The sequence below is a fragment of the Staurois parvus genome, unplaced genomic scaffold (assembly GCF_062004578.1).
Source record: "Staurois parvus isolate SC_StPar_1 unplaced genomic scaffold, SC_StPar_1.0 ptg000282l, whole genome shotgun sequence".
Classification (NCBI taxonomy): Eukaryota; Metazoa; Chordata; class Amphibia; order Anura; family Ranidae; genus Staurois; species Staurois parvus.
This window is the reverse complement of record NW_028318078.1, coordinates 9065275-9092395: the sequence shown is the minus strand read 5'-3', so window position 1 is coordinate 9092395 and position 27121 is coordinate 9065275. Positions and strand designations below refer to the sequence as shown.

The following is a 27121-nucleotide window of genomic DNA, read 5'->3' as shown; positions in this document are numbered from 1 at the left end:
GTCCCCCCCTGGCGCACCTGACTCCTCCCCCCCGCCAGGTGCTCACATAGCAAGCCGCTTGCTATGGGGGCACCTGTACGGGCTCGATCCCAAGCTGCCCTGTTTGTGTTGAGTTCACTGCTCTCTGCTCACAGGCTGTGATTGGCAGCAACAGGAGCCAATGGCTCCCACTGGACATGTTTGGGATGTTGAAAACTTGGGCTGCGCAAAGTTTCAAGTCAATTGATTGAGATTTAGGCAGTTTATTACACGTTGAGCTACATTAAGCCATTTTCCCATTAAATGTTTTAGTCTGTCCCTTGTTAAAGCAGAGTTCCACTCCACCTATAAAAAAAAAAAAGTCAGCAGCTACAAAAACTGTAGCTGCTGACTTTTAAAAAATAGCAACTTACTTGTCCCTCGGTCCCGTGGTGTGTCCCCTGCAGCTCGTTTCACCGTCCTGGATTCCAGGAGGCCGACATCTTCAGTGTGGGCACCCGGCTGTTATAGCTTGCGGCTTCACAGCCAGGTACCCATTGCGCATGTGCGAGTAGCGCTGCGCTTCATGAATGGTCCTGTAGTCTTCTGGGACCTGTCACGTGTCCCAAAAGACTACAGGGAGCGAGGTAGGGAGGTACCTGCCAAATTTGGGTACCAGCTCCCCCCTTCCCAAAGGTGCCAATCCTTAATGTGGAGCGGGGGAGCAGTCCTTAAAGCGGAACTTCCCCTTTTGGGTGGTGCTCCGCTTTAAGGTAGTTGTAAACCCTTATACCTAGTATATTGACTGGCCTCGGGTGATACACTGAGAAGAAACAAATCCTTCTACACTCACTGTACCTGTTTATTTGTAGCCATATCTTCTCTACAGTCAATCAAAGTCCAGAATTTATACTTCTTGTACTTCAGATTACTTGTCTGAGCATTCAAAAAGCAGGGGGCAGGGAGCTGAAGTTACACTCTGCAGAACTCAATGAGGAATGTTGAGAGCAGATTAGAGGGAAGGGACACATCCCCTTCACACAGCACACAGGGAATGACACTTACTGCTCTGTATTGAGACATGTACACACTATAGAGGAATATTCTTTGTTAATATTTCATATCAGGGGTTGCATGCTCTAATCGAAAAGTGTTTTCTAACATAACTATTTAACAGAAGCTGGTCCTTGCACTGGTTTCTGTTGAAAACAGACAAGTACATACATATTGACATTGCATGTCTTTTCTGAGATAAATAACCTGCCTGCTGGCAGATTTTAGGAAAATCCCTTCAGTTTTACTTTAAGCTGGCCATACACTGTGCGAATTGTGGCCAGTTCCTGATGATCTGATTGAAATTCGATCTGTGAGTGACACTGTCACTACACTACTGCCTGATATCCCTCATTTGAAAAGTTGGGTGGAAAATTGTTGGCCAAACAGCTGCAATTGCTGTTTAGGTATTTTGACAGGCGGTGGAGCCAGCTGCCAAAATACAATAGCTGCAGCGTGAGATTCATCGAGTCGTATTGTACAGAGTGGATAGAGGAAACTGATAGATTTTTTTGTTTAGCCTGTAGGAGGAATGAAAAAAATCTATACGTGTATAGTCAATGTAAATATCCTGATAACAATACCAGATATCCCAGCCACAAGAAAAACTGAGGGTGGGAGTATACAGGCTGAAAAAGGGGACGTTTCCTTTCTCCACATCAATACATCTACAGTCAACAACAAGAAGAGTTAGAAAGAAAACGGTCTTTCTACTGGGCTAGATGTTTGATTGTGGGTCTATTGATCCAGGGTAGGGAATTGTAATTACACAGTACACTATTCTACCCACAAAAATGCACCAACTTGTCTTGGATAGGAATAATAAAGGATCCATCCCACTTGTATTGACAGACAGGGTGGTAGTTTGAAACATTTAATCATATGCAGAAATGTGAACTGACAACACCATGATGTGTGGGTTGTTGTGTGTAGATCCTGGCAGTCCTGCTATCTAACGCCACAATTTACAGTGTGTTGAAGTTCAGAAATTCAGTCCTAGAAATAATCCCATATTTCATTTGAGCTGGAGAAAGACCAGAATTTGTGAATTTGAATGATTGGTGAAATAGTTTATGCATACATAAACTACTTGTTGGTTTAACAATTTGGTAATCTGTGTTATGCAATACTCACACAAAACTAAAAGGACTGTTTGTAATAAGAAAAAGCTTCTTATTGTGTCTTACAAGCCTCTTCAGTACAGCATAGACCTCCTCTCGATGTAGTATGTAGTGTTCTGGGGAAAGAGGACAAACATCAGAAAAAATCCTCCAACTGTTGCTGTGCTGTAGGATAAGGTTTGTGTGCACATAGACAGAAATTCTATTTGGTTTGTTTCCATCATACTGTATGACAAACAAATGTTTCCAAGCAGATGCATGGCTGTATTTAGGCACAGAAATAACACACAGGGGCTCCCAGGTTTTAACCCACCCAGCATAATAAACCTAAAAGCACAGCTCTAAGTTTCTATCCATTTCAATGACTTCAACCTGCAGAAAATGCAAGAGAGGAACATGGTGGAACTTTATCCATTCAGTAGTCCCTTCCTTACTACTGAATGACAAGAGGAAGTAAAAAGTAATTGTTCTGTAAACATTCCAGTGAATATAAACACTGATATTATGGAGCTCTAAATTATTCATGCTTTTCTGAAAAGATTTTCCAATATGCATGCATTTCAAGACTTTTTTGAAGGCTCAGTCTGCCCAGAAGTGATTTTAGTTACAGGTGAAGCCTGACAGGCTGATAGTCCTTGGCTTTTTCTAACTCCCCAAAGCACAATGGAATAGTGGTTAGCACATTTGCTTTGCAGCACTAGGGTCCTTGGTTTGAATCGCAACGAGGACACTGCCTGAATAGAATTTTATGTTCTCCCTGTGCATGGGTTACCTCTAACGCTCCAAAGACATGCTGATAAGTTAACTGGCTCTAGTATATGTATGCCTGCGAGGTAGAGTCTTTAGATTGTAAGCTCCTTGATGGCAAAAACTGATGTGAATGTACAATAGGTAAATCGCTGCATAAACTGTTGGCACTATATAAATACCTGCTCTCCCTGCCTTAACCACTTCAATACCGGGCACTTTAACCCCCTTCCTGCTCAGGCCAATTTTCAGCTTTCAGTGCTGTCGCATTTTGAATGACAATTGTGTGGTCATGCAACACTGTACCCAAACAAAATTTTTATCATTATAAGATATATTGTATGTTAAAATAAAATTTTTGAATTTATCCTACCCATGTCCTTCTCAATCCAGTCATACATCATTCCCTTTACATGCACATCTCTTACTGCATCCTAGGAAAACAGGAGAGACTGTGAAAGTCATCTGAACAGTAAACCGCTTAATGCTACAAAAACATTCATAGTAAAACAGTTGTAATGCGAAGACCTTTCTTATTCTGATCTACCCATTTATAAAGTGAGAATTGCAAGTTAGGAAAATATTAGAACAGGCTGTCCTCTACAGTAATAATTACCCCTGTGGCCATAGGCCAAAAGGCACATATGGGACCTGCTCATAGGGACAGTTTTTTTTTAATTTTCATTGTATATGACTGGGTATTCTTGGCAAAGAAAATTTTCACTTTGGTTCACCTCATTCACTAAGCTGAGGGAAAATTCACTTGCAAAAGCGACAATCCACTTTGTAAAATCAACAAGCTCTACCTTTCAGTACATCAACCACATTGTTTATCAATTATTAAACTGAAACAATAGCAGCTAGCCCATGTAAGACTTTGGTTTTCATGCCTTTGGAAATAAAAGCTTATGAGTCACATCCGATTTTGTCCTACTACAACCTCAAAGCATGTATGCAACACAGATCTCTATGTTTGAAGGTGGGTTAATATAGTATTGGACATAGACTGTGTGATCTGAGCAAATATTAGGCCCACCCAAATACTATCATCATAATTACCACAGCTGTTGGGTAGTGCATTTTAAAATTCCAAGGCAAAGTACTCTGAAGCTCATTTTTAAGAAAAACAATAGCAGCTATATATAGTTCAACATTATGTAAATGTACTTCTGTTTTTGTGCTGATCGAAGTTCTTCTATATAATATTATGCATTCAGTAGACTTTGTTGTAACCAGACAACAACGCAATTATACTAATACTCACAGTTGTATCCTTGTATAAATGAACTGGGTCAAAGTCAATGCCATTAGTCATAAAGAAATCAGTTACGCAGGAAATCAGAGTCATCTCAGGTAGAGAGAAAATATCCATGAACTGTTTCATTGTAGGTCCCTAAAACATAAATGTAAACATTGTACTCATCCATTAAACAAGAACAAAAATGTTAAATATGAGTTTCAAAACAATTGGTGCTACCTATCTATATAGGACCTAATAATATCATCAACTACAGTACATCCATTCAGATAAAATCAGTGCAATTCAAAATTTGTGATACTGTGATAGTGATACTCTGAAGAACAGTGAATTCTGTTTTCCACAGTGCAGTATTGTCAATGTTTATTAAATTGTTATGCCATGGGTATTTCTAAAAATGTTATAGTTTGAATATATTGGTATATTTTTGTTTTTTTATGAACTATTCTGGATTGCTAGAGGTAGAATTTGGAATAATATGAATAAGGTGTATAGACACTATGATTTACTGCAAATAGACCTACTAATGATTAGGTTTATAGAACTTCTGAGTGCATTTTAGCACTGAGAAAGTGTAGATACACAAAGGTGCGACAATGGTTCAGGAACTTTATCAGGACTTTAGGCACATTTTGGCACTTTATTTTTGTGCTTATATATATATAGTATAAAGGAGAACACATACCTGTGGAGCATCAGTTGGTACTGATAAGACGAAAAGTCCAAAATCTAAATCCTAATTGAATGCTAAAGGCCAATGTCCAGTAGCTTAGAAATCATTTACTGAGGAACCATAGGGGGGGATTTACTAAAACTGGTGCTTCTAGGTTTTATTGTGAAAGCCTAATTGAACAAGATGAGGTTAGAAGCTGATTGGTTAATATGAACAGCTTCACCAGATTCTGTGTGCACCAGTTCTAGTAACACCTCCCCCACACCCCCATAGAGTCAGCTTTTTCCACCTCCTTGAATGTAAAGTTTATGTTGAAACAGCACTGCTTCCATCTGTCTTAGTAAGCTTTACATCAGCTATATTCCCTGCCACTATATGTTCTTTGTCATTTCAACAACCATGAGCTTAAGGCAGAATATGGTCCCTTGGACTCTGCTGCTTAACAAACAGCTGTGATCCCAGCCATCCATATGCTAAAACATAGCATTTAAATAAAAATATATATATCTATAAGCACTCCTCCAACAAGATACATGAAAATGTATGGTTTGGTGGTCTTTTACAAACTCTGAAAACTATAAGTGAAAAATAATAAAAAAAGTGAAAAATTGCAAAAAAGTTCAGGCAGCTGAGGTAAAAAATGGAGAGCAGGACCCGGAAGCGAAAGAGTTAAAAACAGAATTCGAATCAATAAAAAGTGCCATTGCATACAGTTGTGGTGCAATGATATTGTGTAAAGTAGGGTAGCAGAAGCATTATGTGTAGTGCTACTAGGGTAGCGGTGCTCAACCTGTGGCCCTCTGATGTGGCCCTTGACCTCAAATCAGGGAAGTGCACTTCTATTTTATCATTTGGGTTTGCTTCTGAAAGTACACGAAAAACTCCTGAATACAGGAGTGCATCACACCCGCAAGATATAATAGAAGTCTATGGCAAAGCACAGCTAACCCGCATGAAAGCAACAGGTGCATGGTGCGTTATCCCTGGTGTGGGTAAACTGCAGCACATCAATGTGAAAGCAGCCTTATAGGGGGCTCAGGATAGTAAGGGCTCTTTACATTTGCAGTTTGGGGGGCAGTAAAACCCCATAGTTGAAACATGTTTTTACCACACAGCCCCAACCATTGGTGTATCATCAGGAGTCACAATGGTGATCCCACTCCATGCTCAAGGGGGCCTGTGCCGCCTCCCTGTCACATTCTGTTTTACACATGGACAGGAAGGGTGGCATATACAGGAACGGATCATGTCCATTTTCTTCCTACAACCGCTGAAAGCCAGCTTCTCCTCCTTTCCCTCCTACCGGCAATTAGTGGCTGCAGGAGGAAAATGTTAAATATGCTAGTCAAAGTAAAAAATATTAAAATTCGGAACCATTTCCTTTCATTGTGGCACACGACTGGTTACCAAATCACTTAAGTGGCCCTTACTCTTCAAAAGCTTACGCACCCCTGTACTAAGGCAATATGCATATTAAGGGGGGGAATTTCTCTTTTTAAACTCTAGCCAGCAGTAAAAACAAGCATTCTAACCCACTCTCAAACTAAAAGAAAGGGCTTTGGCAGAACCAATACTTCAAAGGAGGTCAGCATAGGCAGCCTCCATATTTCCTATGGTCTCAATGTGCTGTAGGAACTAAACAGCACTTTGCCCTTTAGCAGTTTAATGGCCTTTAACAGTCCACTAAAAACAACAATCATCTAGGACTATTTCCTACCTTACTTCAGGGTGCTCAAACTGATAAAATCACACTGACTTGAAGAAGGGGATGGGAACGGGATCTAGGAAACATCACAGAGGAAATTTGGCAAAGAAGTCTAGAACAGGTACCCTTTGTATCCCTATCACCTACACAGAGACTGACACAACTGTCTATTGTACATAGGGTATACTGTACTCCACTAAAGCTCTTTCAATAGCACAGTGAAGGCAGCCCAAACTGCCCAAGATGCCTGGAGGCACCAGCTGATATTTTAAACAACCTTTGGAAATGCCCCAAGTTGGTTTGGTACTGGTAAGCTCATAGCCTTCAAGTGGATATCCCCGAGAAGTAGCACTGCCAGGTTATTATACTTACTGTATTAAAGATTTTTTTTGTCCTGTGCTCAGGATTATAAGCTCTTAGTGTGAATATAACAAACTGTGATAACAACACCTTAAATCAAAATTATATATACAAATAAACCGCAAATGAAAAAAGATCGTCCAACAAAAATATTGTCTAAAATGGCTGCAGCTCTTATTAAGGGTGCTGATCATCACAAATGTACAATCAAATATATACAGTATCTCACAGAAGTGAGTACACACCTCACATTTTTGTAAATATTTTATTATACCTTTCCATGTGACAACGCTGCAGAAATGACATTTTGCTACAATGTAAAGTAGTGAGTGTACAGCTTGTATAACAGTGTAAATTTGCTGTCCCCTCAAAATAACTCAACACACAGCCATTAATGTCTAAACTGCTGGCAACAAAAGCAAGTACACCCCTAAGTGAAAATGTCCAAATTGGGCCCAAAGTGTCAATATTTTGTGTGGCCACCATTATTTTACAGCACTGCTTTAACCCTCTTGGGCATGGAGTTCACCAGAGCTTCACAGGTTGCCACTGGAGTCCTCTTCCACTCCTCCATGATGACATCACGGAGTTGGTGGATGTTAGAGACCTTGCGCTCCTCCGCCTTCCGTTTGAGGATGCCCCACAAATGCTCAATAGGGTTTAGGTCTGTAGACATGCTTGACCAGTCCATCATCATTAACCTCAGCTTCTTTAGCAAGGCAGTGGTCATCTTGGATGTATGTTTGGGGTCGTTATCATGTTGGAATACTGCCCTGCGGTCCAGTCTCCGAAGGGAGGGGATCATGCTCTGCTTCAGTATGTCACAGTACATGTTGGCATTCATGGTTACTTCAATGAACTGTAGCTCCCCAGTTCCAGCAGCACTCATGCAGCCCCAGACCATGACACTCCCACCACCATGCTTGACTGTGGGCAAGACACACTTGTCTTTGTACTCCTCACCTGGTTGCAGCCACACATGCTTGACACCATCTGAACCAAATAAGTTTATCTTGGTCTCATCAGACCACAGGACATGGTTCCAGTAATCCATGTCCTTAGTCTGCTTGTCTTCAGCAAACTGTTTGCAGGCTTTCTTATGCATCATCTTTAGAAGAAGCTTCCTTCTGGGATGACAGCCATGCAGACCAATTTGATGCAGTGTGCGGCGTATGGTCTGAGCACTGACAGGCTGACCCCCCACCCCTTCAACCTCTGCAGCAATGCTGGCAGCACTCATACGTCTATTTCCCAAAGACAACCTCTGGATATGACGCTGAGCACGTGCACTCAACTTCTTTGGTTGGCCATGGCGAGGCCTGTTCTGAGTGGAACCTGTCCTGTTAAACTCCTGTATGGTCTTGGCCACCGTGCTGAAGCTCAGTTTCAGGGTCCTGGCAATCTTCTTATAGCCTAGGCCATCATTATGTAGAGCAACAATTCTTTTTTTCAGATGCTCAGAGAGTTCTTTGCCATGAGGTGCCATGTTGAACTTCTAGTAATCAGTATGAGAGAGAGAGCAATAACACCAAATTTAACACATCTGCTCCCCATTCACACCTGAGACCTTGTAACACTAAGGAGTCACAGGACACCGGGGAGGGAAAATGGCTAATTGTGCCCAATTTGGACATTTTCTCTAAGGGATATACTCACTTTTGTTGCCAGCGGTTTATACATTAATGGCTGTGTGCAGAGTTATTTTGAGGGGACAGCAAATTTACACTGTTATACAAGCTGTACACTCACTACAGATATAATAAAATATTTACAAAAATGTGAGGGGTGTACTCACTTCTGTGGGATACTGTAAATGAGCTGCTCTGTGTGATCCCCTCATAATTACAAAGCAAACATGTACTATATATGCCTCAATACAATCCCTTGTGACGTGCGAAAGTGATATCAATATCTTCCAAATAGTGCTAAGGTGCTTTTCATATGATCGTGCAATCCATGAACTGTGCTCCCCACCAGTGGCCCCACTCACTCACCGACTTTTATGGAGTCTTATAATCAAAAAAAGAGTCAAACTCGCATTGGTGGAGGAGATTTTCTGGTTATGCTGTGACTTGTAGTCTGCCTCTGCCCGGCTGCAGTCACTTGTCTCAATCCATCAGTTGTGGCGATAGGATGCTCATGTATAAGGAATGTATGAAGGAGACCACATAGTGTGATTTCATTTATTAAAAGCCAAAGGATAAAAGTTTATATATTGCACTTACATTGATTTAATAGTAGCAAGCATTAAAAAAACCACTGAACCAGGAAGTATCGCACTGACAGTGATAAAAAGATATTTATATACATCTAATCCCCATCCTCTACACCCATTCTGTTTCTAAAACCAATTATGGTCTAAAACCAGAAATGTTCCCATGGCCATCTTACTACTCTCAGGGGTGTCCTCAGCCATCATACCTAAACCTCCCCTGTTGATCTAAAACCAGATGTGGTGTCTCACCCATCTTACTACTCTCAGGTATCTACTCGTGTATCGCATTGTATTGTTATTGTACTGTCGCATGTTCTGTCTCCCACTGTAATGTACAGCGCTGAGCGAACTGTTGGCACTTTATAAATACTGTATAATAATAATTTCTAAATCCATCCTATTGATCCACAACCAGATATAATACAGTGGCCATCTTATTACTCACAGGGGTGTTCTCAATCACTAATTCTACACCCCACCTATTATATTCATCCCTTTATTGGAGCTATTTCACAAAATGAGTCCCAATGGATTTATCAATTAGCAACTATGGTCCCTAGGGAACTAAACATAGAAATTGATGTAAAATGTTTTATGTCCAATTTTTAGGTAATTTGGTAGTGGGGGCAGATGCGTATATTCACTATAAAAGGGAATATGATCAGAGGACGGTATTTCACAATAAATATGATTTTAAAAATAATATATTTTATATCTTATAAACTAATCTAATGGAGTAAATCCACTTTTTAAGTTTAATTGTAAGTATAATTTTATAGTATGGCACATTTAGGGTCAATAAGGATGTACAGTTGCAAGAAAAAGTATGTGAACCCCTTGGGATTACGTGGAGTTTTGCATGAATTGGGCATAAAATGTGCTCTGAACGTCATCTAAGTCACAACAATAGAAGAACACAGTCTGCTGAACATAATACTATACAAACATTAGATGTTGCCATGGTTTAATTGCACATAACATGTAAACATTCACAGTGCAGGGAGGAAAAAGTATGTGAACCTTTGGACTTAATAACTGGTTGACCCTCCTTTGGCAGCAATAACCTCAACCAAACGTTTCCTGTAGTTGCAGATCAGACCTGCACAACGATCTGGAGTAATTTTGGACCACTCCTCTTCACAAAACTGTTTCAGTGTAGCAATATTCTTGGGATGTCTGGTGTGAATCGCTCTCTTAAGGTCATGCCACAGCAATTCAATCAGGTTGAGGTCAGGACTCTGACTGGGCCACTCCAGAAGGCGTATTCTGTGCTGTTGCAGCCATTGTTTTGTTGAATTACTTGTATGCTTTGGGTCATTGTCCTGTTGCATCACCCATCCTCTGCAGAGCTTCAGTTGGCGGACAGATGGTCGTATGTTTTCCTGCAAAATGTCTTGATAAACTCTGGAATTCATTTTCCCATCAATGACAATCTGTCCAGGCCCTGAGGCAGCAAAGCAGCCCCAAACCATGATGCTCCCTCCGACATGTTTTACAGTGGGGATGAGGTTTTGATGTTGGTGTGCTGTGCCTTTTTTTCTCCACACATAGTGTTGTGTGTTCTTCCCAAACAACTCAATCTTGGTTTCATCTGTCCACAGTATATTTTGCCAGTAGTGCTGTGGAACATCCAGGTGCTCTTTTACAAACTTCAAACGTGCTGCAATATTCTTTTTGGACAGCAATGGCTTCCTCCGTGGTGTCCGCCCATGTACTCCATTCTTGTTTAATGTTTTCCTTATTGTAGATGTGTCAACAAAAATGTTAGCATGTGCCAGAGATTTCTGTAGGTCTTTAGCTGACACTCTGGGATTCTTCTTTACCTCATGCAGCATTCTGCGCTGTGCTCTTGCAGTCATTTTTACAGGACAACCATGCCTAGGGAGAGTAGCAACAGTGCTAAACTTTCTCCATTTGTAGACAGTCTGTCTTACCGTGGACACATGAACATCAAGGCTTTTGGAGATACTTTTGTAACCCTTTCCAGCTTCATGCAAGTCAACAATTCTTGATCGTAGGTCTTCTGAGAGCTCTTTTCTGCGAGGCATGGTTCACATCAGACAGTGCTTCTTGAAACCAGTAAACCCAAAACAGGTGTGTGTTTTTTAAGGGCAGGACAGCTGTCAGCAACACATCCAATATCATCACACTGATTGGAGTCAAGGTTGGCTCACTCCTGGCTCCAATTAGCTCTGGGAGAAGTCATTAAGCTAGAGCCTCACATACTTTTTCCTCCCTGCACTGTGAATGTTTACATGTTATGTGCAATTAAACCATGGCAACATCTAATGTTTGTGTAGTATTATGTTCAGCAGACTGTGTTCTTCTATTGTTGTGACTTAGATGACGTTCAGAGCACATTTTATGCCCAATTCATGCAAAACTCCATGTAATCCCAAGGGGTTCACATACTTTTTCTTGCAACTGTATATTAGGCGTTAATAAAATTGGTATAGTATTATAGTGAATAATTATTTAATTACCCCTAAGAGTACTAAGGTGGCCGTTATACACAACTATTTTAACATTATACACCTAGCCCCAATAAAGGGATGAATATAATAGGTGGGGTTTAGAAATAGTGGTTGAGTACACTCCTGTGATTAATAAGATGGTCACAGTATTATATCCATTGTGGATCAATAGGGATGATTTAGAAATGGTGGTCAAGTAGATTCCCAAGAGTAGTAAGATGGCTGAGACACCACATCCGGTCTTAGATCAACAGGGGAGGTTTAGGAATGGTGGCTGAGGACACCCCTGTGAGTAGTAAGATGGCCACGGGAACACCTCCGGTTTTTTATCCTATCCGGTTTAAGTAATAGAATGGGTATAGAGGGCAGGGTGGATTAGATGTATATAAATTACTTCTTATCACCACAGTTCCTGCACCTGGTGGAGCACACGCCGGTGCTGTACACTCTGGTTCTGTGGTTGTTAATGCTTGTTACTATTAAATCAATGTGGGTGCAATATATACACTTTTATCCTTTGGATTTTAATAAATGGAATCACACTATGTGGCCTCTCTCCTCCATTCCTTATGTATGTGCATCCTATCGCCAAGATTGATGGATTGAGACAGGCAAGTGCAGCCGGACAGAGGCGGACTACAAGTCACAGCAGAACCAGAAAATCTCCACTAAAGTGAATTTGACTCTTTTTTTTCTTTTTTTTTATTATAAGAGCAATAAAAGTAAGTGAGTGAATAAGGCCACTGGTTGGGTCCCAGAATTCGTTAAATTTATGTGGCCACCTGCTGTATTTAAATAACATGACTATGCCTCAATACAATCCCTTGTGACTTGTATAAAAGGGATATTAATATCTTCCGAATAGTGCTTAGGTGCTCTTCATTACAACCAGATTACAATATATCGATATATAGTTATAAATGTAACCATATCAATAACAGTACTTGGAATGTTATTATCACAATTGAGAGCCCTGACCATAAGAGCATAACTTATAGAAATGGTTTGTAAGACAAAGTTTCATTAATACCTGGCAGAAATATAGCATTTAACTGTTCAATCCAGAATGCTTCTTTTTGCAATATGCGCTTATCCCAATTACCACACCTAGGATCTTTCAGAATAACTTCTAATACCAAAAATGAGACCATTGTAGTATCAAATCTATGATACTAATCTAGATGTCTACTGACTGGGGTGATCATTTTGCTGTTAGTAGAACAGTAGATATGGTCATTGATTCTAGACCGCAACTTCCTAATGGTTTAACCCACATAAAAAGCCCCACACTTGCAGGTTATAAGGTAAATCACACCTTCAGTGTTACAATCTGCACAAATTTTAGGACGAAAAATTTCTCCATTAGGTAGAGTAAATACTTGATCGACTTTAATAAAGGAACATAAATTACGATTACATTTGAACATTCCTGCAGTGTGGGCTTTAATGTGGGTTAAATTAGGCACATAGTGGCTTTTGATAAGCCTATCACGTAAAGATGGAGCTTTCCTTAAACAATTTGAGGATATTTGTTAACGTATTTTCTCACAACCGGATCCTCCAATAACAGATGCCAGTGATTTTGTAGGACTCCAAATGGGGCCTGATGTTGAGATGAGAATTTTGTGATAAATTTCAATTGAAGTTGGGAACTGTCATACCTATTAGGTCTATACAAAAGAGAAGTCCTAGATTGCCCCAAGGCTCTATTATACGCCTTGCGTAACAATGACTTTTAATATCCTCTCAGCATGAGACGTTCACGTAATTGGTTGGCCTGGATTTTAAAGTCTCTATCATGGGTACAATTGCATCTAATGCAGACATATTGTGCATAAGGGATGTTTCGTACTAAATCCAGGGGATGGGCACTGGCTGCGTGCAAGATTGTATTCCCAGCTGTGTTTTTACAATACAAAGTAGTTGCTAAACAATCATTACAATCTTTATGAATTTGTAAATCCAAAAAGATGATAGCAGATGCATGATAATTAAGTGTAAATGTAAGATTGTAGTGATTGACATTTAGCTTATCCACAAAAGTATGTAATGATTGAACAGTATCTGTCCAGATCATGAAGATGTCATCAATATATCTATACCAACATAGCGCATGGTCCAGATATATACCCAAGGCTTCATCAGAAAATGTATCTCGTTCCCGTCCCCCTCGGTACAGATTGGCGTAGGTTGGGGCACAACACGTGTCCATGGCCTCGCCCTGCACCTGAAGGTAATGGGACCCCTTGAATAGAAACCAATTGTGTGCCTAAATGAAAAACAAAAGTTTGAGTAGGAACTCACTGAATTCCCATTTGGAACGGTCCTGTTCAAAAAGGAATGTCCGTGCAATTCTGACACCCTGCTCGTGAGGGATGCTGCAGTACAAGGCCTCCACATCTAGAGTCACCAGTAGGGCGCTGGCAGGCACCAACAATCCTTCAATATGTTTCAAAAGATCCAGAATATCCCTGAAATATGATGGCAATCGAACAACATGGGGAACGAGAAAAAAAAATCGATAAATCTACTGGCATTTTCAGTTAGGGACCCTATCCCTGAAACAATAGGTCGTCCTGGTGGAATTGTAGGATTTTTATGAACTTTAGGTAATGCGTAGAACGTAGGATCCCGAGGGTAGATTAAAGATGTCATAGGTGTCTTTATCAATTAGTGCTTCCATATAGGCCATATTAATTAAATACTTATAGTCTGAATTCGTTTGACTCACAAATCTGTTCGGTATAGAACGGTACCAGTTTGTGTTACGTAATATATTATTGCGCATTTGTTCATATGCAATTTTGTCATCTAAACAATATTTCCTCCTTTATCGGAGGGTTTAATAATTAGGTCTGGGTGGTTTTGAAGTTTGGCAATAGCCTCCTGTTGTTTCCTATTAAGATTGCTCATAGTAGGTGTCAGATTCATACGTTTAATTTCACTAATAGTTGTTTTTAAAAAAAGCCAAAATGTTGGTATTAACCATAAGATCTGGAAAATTCTGGGATTTGCACTTGAACTTGTTGGTTGGGTTTACCTGGGTTTCATGGCTCACCATAATATTGTCAATATTGTCATTGCTGGGGTTTTCATTCTTATGCAGCAATAACATTAGGTCAAGCGATACACGAAAGTCATACATAGTATAATGTTTAATGTGCTCAGTAAGTTCTTTTTCCTGCCTCAGTCTGTGTCTGTCAGGATCAAAAAGAAATTTGTTTTCCATGCCAGCTCATGTGGACAGATTTTTGGGGTTTTCATTAGCTTGTGTGGATAGACTTGGAGCTCTTGGACTGGAGCATTGAGAGCCTGGGTGTGGGTGTAAAGCATTTTTTTTAATTTTCAGCTCACTTAGTGACTGTGGTGTCATGGCACCCAAGAAAGCAGCGGAAGCTGGGAAGAGGAAGAAAGAGATGATTCTGCTTGAGGTCAAGAAATCGTCAGGAGACATGAAGAAGGAATGCGACTGACTGACCTCGCCAAAGAATATGGAAGGAGTGCATCCACAATCGGTACCATCCTAAAGATGAATGGGAAGATAACTGGGAGAGATGCAGCCAAGGGAGTCACCAGGGTTTCCAAGCAACGGCCACCTGTTCTGGAGGAGGTCGCAAGTTGCTCCTGCTCTGGATTGAAGAGAAGCAGCATGCAGGGGACACAGTGACCAAGGCGATAATCTTCGAAAAAGCCAAGGCCTTGCACACTGACCTCCTTGACCAACAGCCAGGAACATCAGCCGATGCAGAAGGCTTCAAGGCGAGCAGGGGGTGGTTCAAATGGTTCAAGGCCAGATCTGGCATCCACAGCGTGGTCAAGCATAGAGAGGCTGCAAGTTCCGATGTTGCTGCAGCTGAGGAATTTGCTACTGAGTTCCTGGAGGTCATGGTTTCAGAGGGCTATCTTCCTCAGCAGGTCTTCAAGTGCAACAAGACTGGGCTCTTCTGGAAGAGGATGCCAAAGCATACCTTCATCACAGAAGAGGAGACCTCATTGCTTGGCCACAAGCTGATGAAGGACATTCTCACCCTCCTGTTCTGCACCAATGCCAGTGGGGACCTTAAGATCGAGCACCTGCTCGTCTACCACTCAGAGAACCCACGGGCCTTCAAGAAACACAAGGTGAAGAAGGAGCAGTTGAGCGTTTTGTGGCGGTCCAACCCAAAGGCTTGGGTCACACGCCTCTTGTTTGTACAGTGGGTCAATCTGTTTTTTTTTCCTGCTGTCAAGCAGTACCTTGTGGACAACCTGCTGCTCAAGGCTGTGCTGCTCATGGGCAATGCTCCTGCTCATCCTCCAGGCCTTGAGGACGACTTGCTGGAGCACTTTAACTTCATCACAGTCATGTTCCTTCCGCCTAACACCACCCCACTACTTCTGCCAATGGACCTGCAGGTCATCTCCAATTTTAAACAACTCTACACAAAGGAACTTTTCCGGCGATGCTTTGAGATGACAGATTGATCAAGCCTCATCCTCCATGAATTTTTGGAGAGACCATTTTGGTGCAACCTGTGACCAGACTGTGTTGTGACACCTGACTCTGATGCACCTGCACCAGAGTCAACAGTGTTGGAGGAGATTGTTTCCTTGGGGAGGACCAGAGGGCTGGAGGTGACTGAAGAGGATGTCTGCGAGCTGGTGGAGGAGGGACAAAACTGTGAGCTGACCACCGAGGACCTGGTGGAACTGCAGAAGGAGGCAATGGAGGAGCGGGTCTCATTTGAGGAGGAGGAAACAAGTGAGGAACAGCTCTCTTCCAGGGAACTCAAGGAGGCATGCCAAATGTGGGTAAACCTACAGACTTTTGTACAGCAGCACCCAGATAAGGCTCTAGCCCAGAGACTTGTGAACAGTTTTGACATCGACATCATGTCCCCTTTCGGAGGGATGCTTAAAAGGCGCCGGAGGCAGTAGACAATGGAAAGGTTCCTACTAAAACAGCCTAGACATGAAGAAGAACCTGCTTGTGTTAGTGCTGCCCAATTGCCCTGCTCCTCCTCCTCTTCCAAAAAGTGTTGAAATTGTTTTGAAAAGTTTGCCATGTTTTAAAAGTTGATGTGTGGTGCTTTAAAAATTGATGTTTAAAATGTTATTGCTTGAGTAATTCTGTCCCTGTACAGTATTTATGCCTTTAAACAGTGCACTTTATAAAGAGTTTTGAACAGATAAAATACTTTTTTTTTTTCCCTCCAGAACGGATTAATTGGTTTTCAATTAATTTCTATGGGAAACGGTGTTTCGGTTTCCAAATTTTTCGCTATACGAAAAGTCCCGCAGAACTAATTCAATTCGTAAACCGAGGTATTACTGTAATGGCAAAATCATCACCCCAGTCAGTAGACATCTAGATTAATACCATAGATTTGATACTACAATGGTTTCGTTTTTGGTATTAGAAGTTATTCCAAAAGATCCTAGGGGTGGTAATTGGGATAAGCACATATTGCAAAAAGAAGCATTCTGGATTGAACAGTTAAATGCTAAATTTCCGCCAGGTATTAATGAAACTTTGTCTTACAAACCATTTCTATAAGTTCTGCTCTATTATGGTCCGGGTTCCCAATTGTGATTCATTCCAAGTACTGTTATTAATATGGCTACATTTGTCACTATATATATACAGTAGATATATTGTAACCGGTTCATGATTTGATTATGTTTGCAGGCATGTGTGTGGGGGCCTAGGTCCCCTTTGGAGGACCCATTAAGAGGAGGGTTCGGTGTCCCTGCTGTCGCCCTTGGTCAGTGGGCGGAGAGTGGCGCCGTGGCGGGGTTGGCCCCGTGCAACAGTATGGGGGTTGGCCTGGCGTTACGGCGCTTGCTGGCCATTGCTGCAACTGCGGTGATGGTCAGAAATGGCCGCTGTGTTGCAGGTGTGTGCGTGCCCACCGCCATTGTTGTGGTGGGTTCGCGTTGCGGGCATCCCATGCAAAGTTGCCTCAAATTGGGACGATGTGTGGCGGTCTTCAAGGCCGTGATGGTGTGACAACACGGGTCCCTTTTGGACAGGCCCTGTTGGGTGAGGCAGTGTTGGCATTTTTTACCCCATTTGACTATCCCAACGCAAATACTGTGCCATCACATCGGGGAACTTTTCCTGTGGTTTGGTTTTAATATACTGTACGTAGGTAGGATTTTTCTCCCTGCATATTGGATCTTTATTAATTACTGGTTTGAAATATGGTAGTGGTGGGGCACCGATGGGGTTAATTCCTTCTATTGATCGAGTGACATTCAAGTTTTCCTCCACTTTTTGTATCCTCTTTTTTTATATATATTATACTAGCTTATTGCTAATTTCCCTTGCATGTACTCTATTTGGACCAGAATTGGTGATGTAATTGTATCCTCACTAGTTGGGAACAGAACTGGTGACCCTAGTGCAGTGATGGCGAACCCGTGGCACGCGCGCCACAGCCGGCACGCCGAGCCTTATCTGTGGGCACGCCAGGAGAATACCGTATTTTTCGCTCCATAAGACGCACTTTTTTCCCCCCAAAAAAGGGGGGAAAATGTCAGTGCGTCTTATGGAGCGAATATAGAGCGGCCGGTCCGGTATTTCCACCGCCGCCGTGTCAGAATACCGGGCCGGCCGCTCAGCTCTGCAGTGGGACCGTACCTGTCCCTCTATCCAGCGGCACGCTGTCTTCCCGGCTTCTGTAGTGTGCGTGACAGCCGGGTCCCAAGTGCGCATGCGCAAGAAGCAGTGCTCTTTGTGAATGGTAAGGCGGTACCTGGGACACATGACAGATCCCAGAAGCCGCCGGACCAATCACAAAGCGCAGCGCTTCTCGCGCATGCGCACTGGGCATCCGGCTGTGCGACGAGCGCCCACACTACAGAAGCCGGGAAGACAGCGCGCGGCTGGATAAAGGAACAGGTAAGATAAAAAAAAACTCTGCGGAAGTAAGAGCGGGTACCTGTCAAATTCAGGTACCCGCTCCCCCTCCCTCCCCAAAGGTCAGCAGTCATCTGTACTGTCCGCAGTCTCTGGTCATCCCTGTGCTTTCCGCAGTCTCTGGTCATCCCTGTGCTTTCCGCAGTCTCTGGTCATCCCCTGTGCTTTCCGCAGTCTCTGGTCATCTCCTGTACTGTCCGCAGTCTCTGGTCATCTCCTGTACTGTGTCCGCAGTCTCTGGTCATCCCTGTACTGTCCGCAGTCTCTGGTCATCCCTGTACTGTGTCCGCAGTCTCTGGTCATCTCCTGTACTGTGTCCGCAGTCTCTGGTCATCTCCTGTACTATGTCCGCAGTCTCTGGTCATCTCCTGTACTGTGTCTGCAGTCTCTGGTCATCTCCTGTACTGTGTCCGCAGTCTCCGGTCATCTCCTGTACTGTGTCCGCAGTCTCTGGTCATCTCCTGTACTGTGTCCGCAGTCTCTGGTCATCTCCTGTACTATGTCCGCAGTCTCTGGTCATCCCTGTACTGTCCGCAGTCTCTGGTCATCCCTGTACTGTCCGCAGTCTCTGGTCATCTCCTGTACTGTGTCCGCAGTCTCTGGTCATCTCCTGTACTGTGTCCGCAGTCTCTGGTCATCTCCTGTATAATTGAAAGCTCTGTTATTGTGTTTTTCTTTTAAGACAAAAGCTGTTAATTAGTTTGCACTACTGTACGAGTTGTTTTTTCTAAACCAAAAGCTCGATATTCAGGTTTCATTGCAGTGTTGGCACTTTGAAAGAAATAAGTTGGTTTTGGGTTGCAGTTTGGGCACTCGGGCTCAAAAAGGTTCGCCATCACTGCCCTAGTGCATCCCTATTAGTGGGGAGGTTAATCCAATTCTTACATCTACACATTCTTATTCACCACCTAGGAGGCACCCATCATGTTTCTTAACAGTTGCATATTTTTTGTACGTCAGGAAGCCTTGGGGAGGTTGCTGCCTTCCCCTTGGTTTGTTGGGATCCCCTCACTGACTGACCCCGCATGGGAAGTCTAGAGGCCCTCCTTCACATCCCTTGCACAGATGTCTGTAGATTAAGGTATGATAATCCACTCAATCGATCTGCATTATGAATATTGGTCAATGTAGAATGTTGTTTATAAATCTATACTATTATAAATCTATACTATTTTCTTTATGTAGACATCTGTTCACAGCTCCTGAGGAAGCGATATTATCGCGAACCATGTCGAGTTACTACAGCCATTAATATCAGAGTATCTGTTTTCAAACTTTTACTGGGTTACAGTACATTTTTATTGTGGAATGTACCAATACTATATGCACCTGCATTGAATGTACAATTCCATAGACTATGGGAGTACATTCTCTGCAGTGGATTTTATTAACTATATGTATTGTTATACGTCTATGTATGTTCAATAAAGCAATACTTTTATTTACCACTGTTGTAGTGCCTATAAAGTCCACCAAATGGTCCTTCTTTTTTCCCAATAGTTTAGATAGGACGTGACACTTGAGAGCGTTGCATATAAACCCACAGTAATCACCCTGTGTCGGATATTCTATCTCTATAATCTATATGTGGCAAATGAGGTTTAATGTTGATAAATGTAAAGTTATGCACTTGGGGGCTAAAAATATGCATGCATCTTACATACTAAGGGGATTACAAATGGGGAACTCATTGATGGAGAAGGATCTGGGTGTTCTGGTAGATCATAAGTTTAATAATAGCATGCAATGCCAAGCTGCAGTTTCCAAAGCGAGTAAATCCTCTATTAAAAGAGGTATAGACTGCAGAGAGAGAGGGAGAGAGATATAATTTTGCCCCTGTACAAATCATTAGTAATACTTCATTTGAAATAAGCAATTCAGTTTTGGGCACCAATTCAAAAAAAGGATATCATGGAACTGAAGACAGTGCAGACAAGGGCAACCAAACTGATAAGAGGCATGGAGGAGCTCCGCTATGAGGAAAGATTAGAGGAACTGAATTTATTCTCTCTTGAGAAGAGGAGATTAAGGAGGGATATGATCAACATGTATAAATACATCAGTGGTCCATATAGCGAACTCAGTGTAGAGTTATTCACCTTAAGGTCATCGAAAAGAGATTTAATCTCCAAATACGGAAAGATTTCTTCCCAGTAAGAGCTGTGAAAATGTGGAAGAGTTGGTTTTGGCCAGCTCAGTAAATTGCTTTAAAAGAGGCATAGATTCTTTCCTAGACACACATAATATAACGATACTAACATTTATAGGTAAAGTTGATCCAGGGAATATCCAAATGTTTCTTGGAGGATCAGGAAGGATTTTTTTCCCCTGCAGAAGCAAATTGGATCCTGCTTTGCTGGGGTTTTTTGCCTTCCTCTGGATCAACTGTGGGTATAGAATATCATTTTTTTTCCTTTTTTGGTTGACCTAGATGTGTATTTTTTCAGCCAGACTAACCATGTAATTAATATAAAAAAACTCAAAAAGTATTTGGAAGAAAAAAGAAATCAAACCTCATATCTTCAGTTACTCCTACAATTCTGGCCTCACCTTTAATAACCTTCCACCTGGAGGGATAGTCACCCAGAGCACACACAGACTATTCCTCTTGTTCCTCCTATATGTGTCCAAGTGTAGAGGCCACCAAGCCAGTTAATTTATTTCAACTTTTTATTAGCAAAAACTCCAAAGACAAGCGAGTTCTAAAGAACCATTAACCAGACATATCATGTTATCTATTTGTTTCTCAAAAACATATTATTAAAGTGTAATTCTTTTAAAGACAACAATTTATAAAGCTGTGAGTGAAATGAATGTACTGCTTTTATGTTTAACAACTAATACCTTTCCATAGAAATCACTCATCTGGAAAAGGGGGATATGTGGGGTGCCCCCATATGATTCTATGACTTCCTCATCTGGAACAGCCTTGAGACCCCTGTGAATGGCAATATCAGAAATTAACATTAACAACTAGGTCAACGTTCAGCAGATACACTTAATAAAGGAAGGAATAGGGAAAGCACAGGGTGGCTGCTGGCACAGGGACAGGCTGGCACAGATTGCAGGATTTTCATAACATTCCCAGAAGAAAAACAAATACAAAATGTACTTTGTTTTCTGGGAGTTGAAATCAGTTTCACTGACTTATAGCAGTGTACATAATGTGGGCTTATTAATCTAGTCCCTATCTCTAAATAACTTCAGGGTACTACTGCATTAGCTGTGAAAAAAGATCAGCACCTTTGGCCAAATAACAAACATAATAAATGTAATACTTTTAATGACTATCTGCTGAGAAATCATACAATGATTTCAAAGCTTACATGCCCAGACCAGTATTCAGGATTTTGAAATATCCTCACTGAAACCATATTCTTGTGAACACATGCTTTATTACACACTGCATAATTTCAGTTTTATAATTGTATTTCAAATTAACAAATCTTGTTGCAAGGCTTGTAAGAAAGCCGACTGCAGTATCTTATCAAGTGCATTTAAGTTAAAGTGTAACTATGAGCTAGATCAAACATGACATATGATATGATTAATTACACCCTGCAACACTGTTTTATTACTCATTGATCCTGCTAGTACAGAGTTACAGGGCTGTTCCTTCTGCAGTCAAACTGCACTGCAGTGTTGTCATCCTGTGGAATAGGGTAGTATTAAATGCTTTGGTGTATGAGAGCTGTGTCTCTCATATTCACAGCACTGAAAACATCGCATCAATAGAAGTGTCAGAAATTAACAAACAATCGCTACAGAGTGTAATAAATCTCAGCTGCTAGCACACAAACAGAAAGGAATTGGTAAAGCAATTCACATAAATAATTGCTGCGCTCAAAAAATCTATTAAGGTGACCCTAAAAAGGGTTTACAACCAAATATAATCAAATGTGCACAAAAAAATCATAAAAAAATAAGTTCTCCTGAATATAAGTCCACAAAAATAAATCCACCATCCAAATCATGTGATACAGTTAACTTGCAATGTATTCTTCCATAAGAAAAAAGAAGCGTAGCTCTTCAAATGTTTAAGACCACACCACAGTGTTCCTCCACTGTAAGCCTAATAAAACATGTTTACCAAACCATTTTGACCATTTATGTAAGAGAAGTCAGGTAAAGCTTATTGTAACGAAGCCTCAGTGGTAAGGTGCAGTACTCTTCAACCTTAGATCTCTTCTCAAGTGCACTCATGAAAAGATAATCCAAGGGTACCACATAGCATAAAACCATCCAGGTAAATTATTAACTGCTGTTCAAGTGAGTTGGCTCAGTTGGCCCCATAGTGAAAGTTATCTCGTGGCATAGAGCTGTTCTGGACAGTAAAAGTAATGGAAAGCACTTTTTAGTGACTGCACTTAGGTGGCACTCTTTGGGTTTTGGTGGCTTTCAGAACAGGTTTGTTAAAATTTAGGTACACATATATGCGACCTCTCGGCATCAAGACCCACCCGCCGAGAGGCCGCATATATGTTAACTCTCTGCGCGAATTGGTTGAAGTGAAACTTCACTTTCTCAATCAGCACTGACTATTTTTATCTGCTTCCCTGATGCCCTATAGCAGATATACTGCTCCAGGGCGGCAGGGGTGTGCAAAATCACGTATATTTTCACGTGATTTTGCATTTCCGGGTAGGGGGTGCACGTGCCCTACCCGCGCTGCTATTCATGGTCTCGGCTGTCAATCACCGGGTCCCAGCCGGTGATTACTTGCCAGCAACCGGTGATCACCAAGCATTACTGATGGGGGGGAAGGTAACTGTATGTAAACAATGCAGTACTCTCACATCGACTCCTGCACACTGCTTGTATGGCTCGCCATGCTTACAGTTGAAAACACACAGCTTACAGTAAAACAGCACACAGTTAACCCTTTCATCCCCCCACATGTTAACCCCTTTCTGCCCAGTGCCATTAGCACAGTGTCAGTGCTTTTTATTAGTACAGATCACTGTATTGGTGTCACTGGAGATGTCAGTGTCACCAAGTCAGTTCCCCACAGTGTCAGAATGCCCAACGCAGTACCGCAATAAGTCACTGATCGCCGCCATTGCTAGTACAAAAAAAAAAAAATCCCAGTATATATACCGCCATTTGTAAACGCTATAACGTTCACGTAAACCAAATAATTTACACGTGTTGGGAATTTTTTTTAGCAAAGACATGTAGCGGAATACATTTTGGCCTAAATTTATGACGAAATTTGATTTTTTTACTGGACATGTTTAATAGCAATAAGTCAAAAATATTGTTTTTTTTCTCAAAATTATTGGTCATTTTTTTATAAGACAAAAAACAAAAAATGCACAGGCGATCAAACACCACAGAAAGAAAGCTCTATTCGTGGGGGAAAAAAAGGATGTACATTTAATTTGGGTGCAGCGTTGACCACGCAATTGTCAGTTAAAGTAACACAGCACCTGGTCAGAAAGGGGGGTAAATCCTCTGGAGGGCAAGGGGTTAAAATGTACCGAAATACTTACATAAGTAAAACATACAGTGCCTCTAGTAAGTAAAGCCATTCCCAGCAGTAAAGCGAGACACTTCTGGACTCTGATTGCATGATAACTTTACAAACGTTGGCACTGCTCTACGGATTATGTCACAAGGGCTTTCTTCTGGGACATGGAAGCCATGTTCGTTCATCATGCAATATTTATCCAGAAAGAGCAGCAGTAAACCAGAAATAAGGCAGAAACAATTAATGTTCTACACCTCACTATGAAGTAAAACAAGAAATCTGCCCACTCACAGTAGGTAGGCAATAAACCCAAAAACCCAATAAACCCAAAACCTGGTCATTTTTCAGCACAGACTACTGACAATTAATAATCTTCTTAATCACTGGGTGCTGAAAAGAAAAAGATGCAATAAAAGACCGCCTGAATTTTTCAAAATCAGTCTGTTTGTTCTTATCAACTAGCAGAACCACCCTATTTATAGAGAGCCAAGTGGGAGGAGGACATTACTATGCCCATAGGGGACCAAGCAAACGATCAAGGTATTTTCCTCTGCTTTGAAGAAGCCAGTTCTGAAGATATCCATTTTCTGGGCCTTAAAATCAGGGTTGAAAATCATAGGATAGTTACGAGAATTTTTTTTAAGTTTACGGACCGCAATTCAATCATCTCCATGGACAATTGCCACCATCATGCTTGGTCAAAGTCAGTCCCTTGTACCCATTTACTCAAAAATGCAAGATTTTAAGACATAGGCTAATGTCTTAAAAGAAGGTTTTGTAGAAAAAGGATATAGAGAGGACTTACTTGAATCTGATATCTTGTCAATTAAGTCTATGAATTGAGGTTCTGCTACGCACAAACTGACTGACCGAAAAATTTGGGTGGTCTTTATTACATCTTTTTTCTGCTCAGCACCCAATGATTAAGAGGATTATTTCCTGTCATTGGTCTGTGCTGAAAAAATGACAAGGTTTTGGGTCCATTGCTTCCCTGTCCCTAAGGTGGTATTCAGGGGAGCCCCTTCACTGCAGAGCAAAACTGCGCTGAACCTTTTTATCCAACATCTAAACCTTTTTTTTCATAACCTCAAAGGATTTTCTCCTTGCAAAAAATGTTCTGTCTGTAAGATCAACCAGTTAGGCCATAAAAAGCTTCTATGCTCTTTTCTACGGTCTCGTCTCAAGTGTACCCCATCAAAAGTTTCATCACCTCCAACGTGGTCTATCTTCTGCAATGTCTTTGTGGCTTGCAATACATGAGGGGGACCTTGAGATCTTTGAGTGGGCGGCTGAACGAACATATTATTAACTTCAAGAAGGGGTATATGGGACACAGTGTTCCTAAACATTACACAGCCTGCCACAACAAGGATCCTCGGGGTACTCCTTCCTCAATCGAAAACATGCTGGATTTATGAAATGAGGGCCTTTTCCCCTCAAGGCATGAATGTGGAGTGAGATGTCAACGCATTCATCAACAGTGCATGACCTCCCACTACACATTCTTGCTTATTGCCCATTGATGCTATTTAACTAAATTGTGTCTCTCTTGCATATGTATTTTTATCAACTTCAATTTTCTATTTTATATGTCATCCATTTTGGTTTTCAAATTGGTATATTTATTTCTTGTCTGTTACTGTATTTCACTGTTTTAATATTGAAAAGAACCAACATCAGGAAACTGATTTATTATCTATTATATGTAAATATATATTTTAAAGCCCAGGTAATCTGTTTTTGTTTGTATAATTTTCCTTTGGTCTGCATAATTAGCCCACTAGGTGGTATATTTCTATTTATGTCATCTCTGATTTTACAAGGGGCTTGAATCCTCCTGAAAGTCTATTATGAGAGAGCAATTTCCTATTTACTTCTAAGTGAGGCCTGGAACATTAATTGTCCATACTGCATTGCTGATTTCCTGTTGCTCTTTCGGGATGAATACTGCGTGATGAACGAACATGGCTTCCATTATGTCATCATGCAAACGGAGTCCAGAAGTGGCCTGCTGTACTCCAGGGACAAGCTTTTTGTTTACTACAGGCGCTGTATGTTTTTACTTATGTGAGTACCTTGGTACATTTTAATAAACTATTTTTTTTAAAGTGCTGTCAACTCAGGTCCGAGTCCTAGCGACTTGATGAATGAGAGTTCTAAAAAGAAGCTGATTATGTGCTAGTCTGGTGAGATCTTCTAGTGTCTGGTGAGATCTTCTAGTGTCATCCCCACAGCTGTAGTCAATGTGTCCAACCATCTAGTAGCTGATATCCCTCTTTGCGTGGTGCCTTTAATCTTCCTAAACATTATTTGCCTCTCCAGTTAACTCTCTCTTCTAACAGTGTGACCAAAATAGGACAATCATAATTTCATTTGGACCTCTAGTGATATAGCTGGTTTGATCTCTTTCAGAACTGAAATATTCTATGGACTGTGCACCGCAGGCATAAAATCCTTCTCCAGCACCAAAGCTCAAATAAGACTATCTTCTTTATGTGCAGTTTTCATTGTGTCCAGCTTTCACAGCCATAATTGACAATTGTGAAGAGTGAATGGATGAATCTGATCTTCATTTTAAGTGTATTTTAGTCTTCTTTGTATGGCTACCAAGTGAAATCCTGCAGAGTATTTAGTCACTACTAGTTGCTTCTTTGTTTATGAAAGAGCCCAGGAGATTAAAATGCTTTACAACTAGTCTATTGCCATCAAGCTCAAAATCATCATTTTCTGTTTTTGTGATCTTGCTCTTGTTGATATTCAGTTCTAATCGAATAAACTATTTACCTGGATGGTTTTACACTATGTGATATCCTTGGTTTTTCTTTTCATTAGTGTACTTGAGAACCGGAAGGTGACCAGTATATCTGAGGGTGACGAGTATTGCACCTTACTATGGAGGTTTCTTTCCATTAAGTGCTACCTGGCTTCCCTTATACAGAGGGTCAAAATAGTCCAGTAAGTATGTTTTGGTATGCATGCAGTGGAGGAACACTGGTGTGGTGTTAGGCTCCATGCAAAGTGGCTGAAAAAAAACGCTGCTCCTAGAGGAGTTTAGCGTTTTGCCTGTAGAAGCAACTAATGTTATCCTATGTGTACATGAAGCAATCACCTCCAGAGCACGATTGTCACCTTTTGAACATTCATATTTTATGATTAAATATTGCGAACTAGTGGTGAATGTGTCAT

At 41.3% G+C, this 27121-nt stretch overlaps 1 protein-coding gene across 1 annotated transcript in view; it reads right to left on the bottom strand.

Annotated features, from left to right (window-relative positions):
• NT5DC2 (5'-nucleotidase domain containing 2) overlaps positions 1–27121 on the bottom strand; it is a 113531-nt gene that overhangs the window by 40517 nt on the left and 45893 nt on the right. The window contains exons 5-8 of the mRNA XM_089681925.1: positions 21310–21403; positions 4144–4272; positions 3253–3313; positions 2146–2248 (exon numbers count right to left, since the gene is read on the bottom strand). Coding sequence (XP_089538051.1) covers positions 2146–2248; positions 3253–3313; positions 4144–4272; positions 21310–21403 — 387 coding nt within the window. The remainder of the gene's footprint in view (positions 1–2145; positions 2249–3252; positions 3314–4143; positions 4273–21309; positions 21404–27121) is intronic.